This window comes from Rhinopithecus roxellana, chromosome 13, assembly GCF_007565055.1.
Source record: "Rhinopithecus roxellana isolate Shanxi Qingling chromosome 13, ASM756505v1, whole genome shotgun sequence".
Taxonomy (NCBI): domain Eukaryota; kingdom Metazoa; phylum Chordata; class Mammalia; order Primates; family Cercopithecidae; genus Rhinopithecus; species Rhinopithecus roxellana.
Window position 1 is genome coordinate 106843576 of NC_044561.1, and position 9903 is coordinate 106853478.

The 9903-nt window shown below is 40.8% G+C and overlaps 1 protein-coding gene across 8 annotated transcripts in view; it reads left to right on the top strand.

The window, feature by feature from the left end:
- Positions 1–4783, top strand: part of ITCH (itchy E3 ubiquitin protein ligase) — a 137307-nt gene extending 132524 nt beyond the window's left edge. For 5 of the 8 annotated variants that reach the window (XM_010386495.2, XM_030914565.1, XM_030914569.1 and 2 more), the window contains one exon: positions 1062–4783. In XM_010386495.2, the coding sequence (XP_010384797.1) occupies positions 1062–1161 (100 nt within the window). In that variant the 3' untranslated portion in view covers positions 1162–4783. The remainder of the gene's footprint in view (positions 1–1061) is intronic. The other 3 variants (XM_030914564.1, XM_030914567.1, XM_030914566.1) reach the window with 1 other exon arrangement.
- Positions 4784–9903: the final 5120 nt, after the last annotated feature.

A 9903-nucleotide genomic window follows, 5' to 3' on the forward strand; every position in this document is an offset into this window, starting at 1 on the left:
GTGGCCGGATCTCAGCTCACTGCAAGCTCCGCCTCCCGGGTTCACACCATTCTCCTGCCTCAGCCTCCCGAGTAGCTGGGACTACACGCGCCCGCCACCTCGCCCAGCTAGTTTTTTGCATTTTTTAGTAGAGACGGGGTTTCACTGTGTTAGCAAGGATGGTCTCTATCTCCTGACCTCGTGATCCACCCGTCTCGGCCTCCCAAAGTGCTGGGATTACAGGCTTGAGCCACCACGCCCGGCCAGTATCTGTAATTTTCATCCATGTTGTAGCATGTGTCAGCATTTCCTCCTTTTTAATGCTGAATAATATTTGATAGTCTGGATATACTACATTTTGTTTATACATTCATCTGTCCATGGACATTTAGATTATTTCCACCTTTTGGCTGTTTATGCTGCTATAAACATATGTATACTGTGGTAGAATATAGATATATCTGTCCATGGCCCTGCTTTCAATTGTTTTGGGTATATACTCAGAGGTGGAATTCCTTGATCATGTAATAATTCTATTTTTAATTTTTTGGGGGAATTTCATCATACTGTTTTCCATAGTGACTACACTGCATTATATTCCTACCAGTAGTGTAGAGGGGCTCAAATTTCTCCACATCCTCATATCCTTTTCAACTCTTGTTTTCTTCTGGGTTTTTTTTTGTTGTTGTTATTGTTTTTTGTTTGTTTGTTTTAAATAATAGCCATCCCAATAGGTGTGAAGTGGTATCTCATTGTGGTTTTTATTTGCATTTACCTAAGGATGTTGAGCATTTTTTTCATGTGCTTATTGGTCATTTGTATGTCTTTGGAGAAATCTCTATCCTTTGCTCATTTTAAAATATTGTTGAGTTTTAAGTTTTTTATATATTTTGGATACCAGTCCTTTATCAGATATATAATTTACAAATATTTTTTCCCATTTTTGGGTTATTTCACTTTCTTAATGGTATCCTTTGAAGCACAGTAGTATATTTTTGTGCTTCTGTAATAGTGTTATACTACACTACTCATTTGATTCTTTGCATATTTCCTTTTCTAAAACTAACAATTCTTGCTTTTAGTTTTAATCGCCTGGACCTTCCACCATACAAGAGCTATGAGCAACTGAAGGAAAAGCTGTTGTTTGCCATAGAAGAAACAGAAGGATTTGGACAAGAGTAACTTCTGAGAACTTGCACCGTGAATGGGCAAGAACTTATTTGCAATGTTTGTCCTTCTCTGCCTGTTGCACATCTTGTAAAATTGGACTATCGCTCTTTAGAGAGTTATCTGAGTGTAAGTAAATTAATGTTCTCATTTAGATTTATCTCCCAGTGATTTCTACTCAACGTTTCCAGAAATCAGGTCTGCAAATGACTAGTCAAAACCTTGCTTAATATGAGATTTTAACACAACAATGAAATCTGCCTTGTCTGATTCCACTAGTTTGTTCCTTTAACAACAATTCTGTATATGTGTCAAAAGTCTCACTTGGGAGTAGTTTTTTTTTCTCTTAGAGATTCTGCAGATATGCAGGGAAGTCCTTTGGTAACTGCAATATACAAGATCTTCCTGTTAAACCTCTTGGTAAGAGGCATTTGTTAAAAGTGGAAGCTTAGCCCAGCTTCTGGGGATGTAAGCAAAATTCTGGCTTGTGTTGTCCCTCTCATTTTAGTGTGACTTGACTATTGTTTTTCCTTTCTGGAGCATGAATCCATACATCATTCCTGAAAGTGATGCAAGACTCTTGCATCTCTACAAAGTAGTTTTGTCAATTTGAATTCAGGGAAAAGTTCTTCATAGCCTACAAATGACTTCATTTGGAAGTTTGATTGTTTCATTTACCTGGCAAATACTACACTTTACAATGTTAACACTGTGATTCCTTCATTGTTTTAAGAAGTTAACCTAGGGCCGGGCATGGTGGCTCATACCTGTAATCCTAGCACTTTGGGAGGCCGAGGCAGGGGGATCCCTTTAGCCCAGGAGTTCAAGACCAGCCTGGGCAATATAGGGAGACCCTGTCTCTTTCGGGGAAGGGTGGGGGGAGAAATAAATAAATAAAAGGGAAAAAAAAAGTTAACCTAGAATTAGAATTAATTTAACTGAATTCATCTAAGGATGTCATTGGTGATTTTTATATGTTCCTCTACATAATTGATGCTTTATAATTTTATCATAATCCAACAACTTCAGTTATATTTAATTGTTAAGGAGTTTAAGACTAGAAAGACTAGAGTGTTTTCTAGTCCAAATAGAGGTCAGTGAAACAGCTTTTGACATCAAGTTTTCATTTGAGAGGGAGAGCTGTGGTACTGGCTAAAAAGAAAGGAAGATAACATCCAGTAACCACAGGAATATATTCTCTGTGAATTAAAAGTCTTCAAAGTTATCATTTCTCTGACATATGTTGGAGTAGTCATTTCCATTCTTTACATTGTCATGAACTGGATTGATACCCCTCATCTGCAATATTCTTTTCGCCCCTAAAATTTTTAACAGGGTTTCCTTTTTTTCTCATGACTATTTAAGTTTAGATTGTTCCATTATTAACTGATTAATGCACTTTGAAGTTCTCTGGAATTATTTTAACTTGGCCTAGCTTTGACTGTCAAGATGGCTGTTATAAATTTGACTTCATTGGCAATGGAATAAAGCCTAAGCCAGCTTGAGTCCCTATCATAGCTGAACCCTGAGGACAGCCTCATAGCTCATGTATCAGGGACTTTTGCCACATTTCAGAGGCATAGCATGAACAAGTAATATTAAACCAAGAACAAGCAGCAGAACCCTGTTCCATATGGAAAAACAAAAACAAAACAAAACAAAACTTTTTTGTCCTTAATGTTCTTCCTTTTTACATCCTGGAACAACAATAAAAACATTTTTTTTTAAACTTGTCTATCTGTACTCCAGGACACTGCCATCATAAAGCAGAGACTTACACGAGTGAAAGGGTTGCCTCATCAAGAAACTCAGTGTAAATAGGGAGACTAGGCTCTCCCCAGCTCTATGGTTTTTTTATTTCATGTACCCCAGGAAATACTGTGTGGTTTCTAAAATCCCTGGTTGTTAAAAGTAGGGACTCTGCCTTTTTGTTGGTAGGGGGAAAAAAAAAACGCTATTGCTTTGTCTTACAGAGCGAATGTCTGCCAACTGCCCATTCATTATATAAGTCTGAACTTGGTAATATATGGCTAATAAAGATTAAGCCCTCTATAAAGACTTCCTGTTGAGGTGAATTATCATACTGAAATGTAGTTACCTACAATATTTACTAGAGATTTATGAAATTAAATTAAGAGATAACGTAAGAAAATAGATTTTTTTGGTTCTATATAATGCTTCATGATTCATTTAGGGACCTAGAAATATTGTGTGAAAATATATAAATATCACCCAAAAGGCTTTCTGCCCTATATTTTTAAAATACAGAATAGTTATATTTGAAATAGCCCTGGCCCTAGTTCTATAGGGCTTGGCTATTTAATATTTTTATGGAAGAAGTGTTTAGTTCTGGAAAAGGTAAATGCTTGTATATATTTTTGCAGCCTGGGATCTCCCTACTCCATTTTTTCCTTTAATTTAAGTGGCCACATGTATATGTCTTCCCTGCTGTGTTAGGAAAATGGGGGCTGGATATCCCAAGAATCAGAGGTTATATAAAAATATTGCAAATAGACAGAAGACATAAATATCTACCAAATGCTATCTTAAATTTTGGTCCAAACTGAACATATGGAAATAGATTTATTATAAGTATTTACTTAGAGCTTTTTCTTAAATCTGAACTAAATTGCTTTTAGAATTCTTTTTCTTTGTAAGCATTGTAAATGCTAATAAATCCTGTTAATTTTTTTTTTTTTTTTTTTTTTTTTTTTTACTGCATGTTACATTGAAATAAAAACAAAGTAAAATGAGCAATTGCCTTATTCTTCTGCTCTTTTGCAGGGGGTGGGGGTTGGGGAAGACAGCATTCCACAGCCTGGTCAGAAGGGAAGGACCTCACTTGTTTCATCAAATGGAGTGGTTTAAAACTGATCAAGCAGCTCATAATAATGAATTCCTGCTCTGTCTTTCATTATCTTATGTCAGAGTGCAGAAAAACATCATTTCATAAGACTTACAATAACTCTACTTAAAATTCAGGTATTGTACTCGGGAGGCTGAGGTGGGAGGATCCCAGGAGTTCCAATCCAGCCTGGGCAACATAGCGAGACCCTGTCTCTTAAAAAAACAAAAAGACATATTCAGGTACTGGTTTTTCATCAAGAGATTGACATACCAGTGATCAAAAATTTTAGTGTAACTTGACTCAACTATACACAAAGTTCTCATCCTAAATGAACTATTTCAGTCAAGCCCACTCTACCACTTTTTACATCTGGTTAATAATACAAAATGTTATCAGGGTTGACTCATGGAATTAAACTTTTCTCTATTTTTATATCCTTCCCTGTTTTGGATGTAACTTCATCTTTCTAAACTCCTTTAGAGTTAACTACTTCTATTTAGTATTGTTGGTATCTCCAGCCCCCCTCCTTTTTTCGTTTTTCTTTTAGTTATTTACTTTGTTTGTATATTTGCTTTTATTAACTAAAAATAGGGAATTGGCAGCACAGGATTGTATATTACTGTATTAAGAGTACCTTTGTTTTCTTGATCTGTTACTTTTAATACTCAGGTAATGCTATAAATATTATACGGAGTTAAATGCTTTTATAAAGTTCCCTCAGTGGTTGCTTCACTTGTGTTTTCCTACAAGATGTAAGACTGTTCATAATTAAACTTTTTTGGTCCTTCATTTGCATGCCTTTCTGTTAGTCTTGGATAAGGAGGGGTCTCTTTCCTGTCTCCCTGACCCCACCTTCTGAGAAGACTTATATGTGACCAGGTCACATAGATTTCTGCTTTCTCTGCTTTTTTAAGTGGCAGGTTACAGCCTGTCTGGATTGTGATATTGTTCCCGGACCAAATCGAGGGTCGGACTGCTTATTCTCATAGCCAAATAATGAGGTGCAGATGAACTGGGAAAAGAGGGAGTTTATTTCTGTATCCAGGTATGGGGAGAAGGCCAGGAAATGATCCCAAGACCAACTCAAAACTACAGAGTTTTCCAGAGCTTATTTACCTTATAAGCTGTATGTCTACGTGTGAGTGTGCATTCATCTAAAGACAAGTGATTCACTTTTTTAAATCTGTAAATAAGATCTGAGTCCCGAAAACCTTCCTCTGGAGCCTCAAGTACATTTACTTAATCAAAATGCGTCCAGGTTCTGGGGTGATTACCATGATTTGTCTCCTGCTAAATCATGGAGGTTTGGGGAGTTCCTTCAGACCTTCCAGTAAACTTGTTTGTGGAGGCCTTCAGACCCTCAATAAGTCCCTTCAGACCCCCAATAAAATTTGTTTAATCCTAAATGGGTCCTGTTAAGAATTCCTTTGTTATCTTGTCATGCTTTAAGGCCCAGAAAAGGCCTGGGCAAAACCCTTGGTGGGCTTTTGTTACATTCCAGCCTTTGTATGAGGGCCCTGACTCTTTCAGCTTTTAATATTTAACTTAACCACTCAGTGCTGAAACAGTTGTCATGGAGGCCTGCGTTATTGAGATCTGGCCTGCCACAGTATGGATAGAAAAAACTAGAAAGAGCTGTGCAGATGAGATTGGATTTGATGCCCATGTTGAAGATGAAGATATCTGCAGGGCCCATCAACCAACATGAAGGCCTCCATATGAATTGCTTTTCTGAGACAACTAAAAGACCAGGACCACAGGCATGAGTGCTGAGTAGAGAATCACCAACTAGCTGTCAAGACTGTTACCAAGACTGTTCGCAACAAGCTGACCTGGTTACCAGCTTCAGTAGACCTTTTTCTTATTAGGAAACTCAGGTGATTATGCTCTCATTTAAAACAGAACCAGTGGAGACAGACTAAGGGAAGAGGAATTTTTTAATACGGCTGATCTTACATGGACTAGAGGACAAAAACTGCAGGCCCCTCCCAGGTCCTGAGTAGTTAGTAGACCCTATCCTGTTTATTCTGTCCAATAGAAGCTGCTAGAATGCTCTAGTTTCATTGTGGCTTAGAATAAGGGGGAAAATATGCCCCGCTAAGTAAGGGTCAATCATCATTAAGTAATTGTTCTTCCTGACCAGTGGCTGTCATCCAGAACCCTACAAAGCATCAAACCGTTACTCAGCTGTGACTGACTGGCTGTTCTCTGAACTTTTTAAGTGTCTGTCTCACATTAGGTAACTCCAGTACAGGAGCTGCTGTCTCTCCCAGCCCATTTCAGTTGTCGATTCTTTCATATTTGTAGGACTCCTTTGTGATCAGGATATCCGGAGTGAGGAGCCAGGGGAATCTTCATGGTTGGCAAGGAAAAGAGGGCCCTTAAACATAAACCCCAGAAGGACACTGTTGATCCCTTATGCACAAGGGTCTGTTAAGTAAAGAGTGGCTATAGACAAGAGGATTTCCTCAAAGCACCCCACAGGGAGGGACCTTGAGAATTTGTAGTCATACTTGAAAGATCACTAAAAACAGCCCTCCTGTTATTTTTCTTCTAATTCAGACCTGTTCTTCTATTTGTCTTCCATATCATAGCAACCAGTACCACACCCATATTCACTTAATACCAAAACAACTGTCAACATTTATCACTATGTGCAGGACACTGGTAGATATGCTATGTGCAGTGTCACTTAGTCTTCCTGTTATTTAGTATGATTATATCGGTTTTACAAGAAAATAGAGGCTCAAGATGATTGAATCATGTCCACAACTATTAACTAGAAAGAGTACAGATTGGAATCCAGGATGGTTTGACTCTAAAGCATGCATACTTTACCATTTTGTTGTGCTGCTACTTACCACAACACTGGGAATCTAATATGACCAATTTTGCCATTCCATTTAATTTGTCTCCAAATCCTATCCCCAAAACTTTTTTTTTTTTTTTTTGAGGTGGAGTCTTGCTCTGTCGCCCAGGCTGGAGTGCAGTGGCACGATCTCAGCTCGCTGCAACCTCTGCCCAGGTTCAAGTAATTCTGCCTCAGCCTCGTTAGTAGGTATGATTACAGAAGCCCACCACCACGCCGGGCTAATATTTTGTATTTAGTAGAGATGGGGTTTTACCGTGGTCTCGATCTCCTGACCTCGTGATCTACTCGCCTCAGCCTCCCAAAGTGCTGGGATTACAGGCGTGAGCCACCACGCCCGGCCCCAAAACTTTTTAAAATCCCTTCCCTCAGAGTTTACAACATTGCCACAGCCCACATGCTTCCTTCCTAATCTGGCTGACCATAACGGCATCCTGTCTTCATTTTTCCATCCTCCCCACTCCAGTATATCTTCCGTGCTACCTCAGGATTATCTGTGGAAGTCCTGTCTCACGCCTCCTCTACCTAAAACCTTACAATGGTTTCCCCATTACCACAGTATAAAACTTTTTTTTTTTCTTTTTCTTTTTTTTTTTTTTTTTGAGACGGAGTCTGGCTCTGTCGCCCAGGCTGGAGTGCGGTGGCCAGATCTCAAGTCACTGCAAGCTCCGCCTCCCAGGTTTACGCCATTCTCCCGGCTCCGCCTCCCAAGTAGCTGGGACTACAGGCGCCCGCCTCGTCGCCCGGCTAGTTTTTTTTTTTTTTTTTTTTGAGACGGAGTCTCGCTCTGTTGCCCGGGCTGGAGTGCAGTGGCCGGATCTCAGCTCACTGCAAGCTCCGCCTCCCGGGTTTACGCCATTCTCCTGCCTCAGCCTCCCAGTAGCTGGGACTACAGGCACCCGCCACCTCGCCCGGCTAGTTTTTTTTGTATTTTTTAGTAGAGACAGGGTTTCACAGTGTTAGCCAGGATGGTCTCCATCTCCTGACCTCGTGATCCGCCCGCCTCGGCCTCCCAAAGTACTGGGATTACAGGCTTGAGCCACCGCGCCCGGCGCCCGGCTAGTTTTTTGTGTTCTTTAATAGAGACGGGGTTTCACCGTATTAGCCAGGATGGTCTCGATTTCCTGACCTTGTGATCCGACTGTCTCGGCCTCCCAAAGTGCTGGGATTACAGGCTTGAGCCACCGCGCCCGGCCTCTTATTTATTTATTTTTTTTTTTTTGAGACAGAGTCTCATTCTGTCGCCCAGGCAGATCACAGTGGCGCCATCTCAGCTCACTGCAGCCTCCGCCTCCTGGGTTCACGCGATTCTCCTGCCTCAGCCTCCCGAGTAGCTGGGATTACAGGCACACACCACCACGCTCAGCTAATATTTTGTGTATTTTTAGTAGAGACGGGATTTCACTATGTTGGCCAGGCTGGTCTCGAACTCCTGACCTCGTGATCCGCCCGCCTCGGCCTCCCAAAGTGCTGGGATTACAGGTGTGAGCCACCGCACCTGGCCAAACCTCTTTTTTTTTTTTTTTTTTTTTTTGAGACGGAGTCTCGCTCTGTCTCCCAGGCTGGAGTTCAGTGGCCGGATCTCAGCTCACTGCAAGCTCCACCTCCCGGGTTTACGCCATTCTCCTGCCTCAGCCTCCCTAGTAGCTGGGACTACAGGCGCCCGCCACCTCGCCCGGCTGGTTTTTTGTATTTTTTTTAGTAGAGACGGGGGTCTCACCTGGTTAGCCAGGATGGTCTCGATCTCCTGACCTTGTGATCCGCCCGTCTCGGCCTCCCAAAGTGCTGGGATTACAGGCTTGAGCCACCGCGCCGGCCCTTTTTTTTTAATTTTTAATTTTTTTATTTTTTTAATTTATTTTTTTTTTTTTTTTTTCCGGCCAAAGCTCTTAAAGCTTGTAAGCCTGCCACTCCGGGACATTCTTGGTCCTATTCCAGCTCCTCCTCCATTCTCATTTTGACTCCCGTCGTATGAACTATTGGCCATTCTCTTTTTTGCTTCTGGGATTGTAATCTTTTAAAATCCTTTCATTCCTCTCAGTCTGGTTCTCCATGGGCAAGAAGGTGGTGATTCTTCCAGGGCTTGTCTTCCAGGATGTTTTAGGGTCCAGGCTCTGCAGCACTTCTTCCCCTTGCTAAATGCTTTCCTAACGTTTCCAGCATTCAATAGAAATTTCTTTGGATCTAGTCCTTTTAAAAATTTATTTTGAAATAAGTTTACATTTACAGAGTTGTTGCAAAAATGGTAAGAGTTCCTGCACAGTCTTCACCCAGCTTTCTCCAATGTTATGATCCCACATAACCATGCTAGTAGAATTACCAGAAATAATAAATTAACACTGGTAAAATAACACTAAACTACAGCCCTTACCATTTTCCCACCAATGTTATTTTGCTGTCTCTTTACTCTTCTAATCTGTGACAGTTCCGCATTCATTCCTTGCTTTCATGACTTTTTGAGATTTTGCTGGGAGTACAGGTGTCTTGTAAAACATCCCTCACACTGGGTTTAGTGAAGTTTTCTCATGGTTTAAGGCTTTTGAGTTTTTGTGGAAAATGACTTGGAGGTAATTTGCCCTTAACGTATTTTTATCGGAGCACAAGGCATCAATATGTCCCCTTTCCAGTAATATTAACTTTGGTCTGGTTAAGGTGGGCTAGGTTTCTTCGCAGTAAAGTCAATCCTCTTAACATGCAGACACCCCTGGAAGGAGAACCAAATCCTTCCTCACTGAAGAGCAGCTACCGTGGAATGAAACTTTGGAGTTAGATCATCGTTGAATCCAGCAAGCTACAGTGCCTGGGAGAAACAGCATTTATAAAGTATCGGGGTTACCGATACTTCCCTGAAGCTACGGAGATAACGTATGTGCGTGTTCAGCACAGTAATGTGGCACAGGGTTCACTAAACTGCAGCATGTTTTAACAGAAGTTATTCTTACTAGAGGACCCAGAAACGTTTGTGACCTGCGGGAATAGAATGTTAAAGACCGGAAACCGGGACAACATAGGGCTCTGGGAAGAAGAGTCCCCCTTTTAG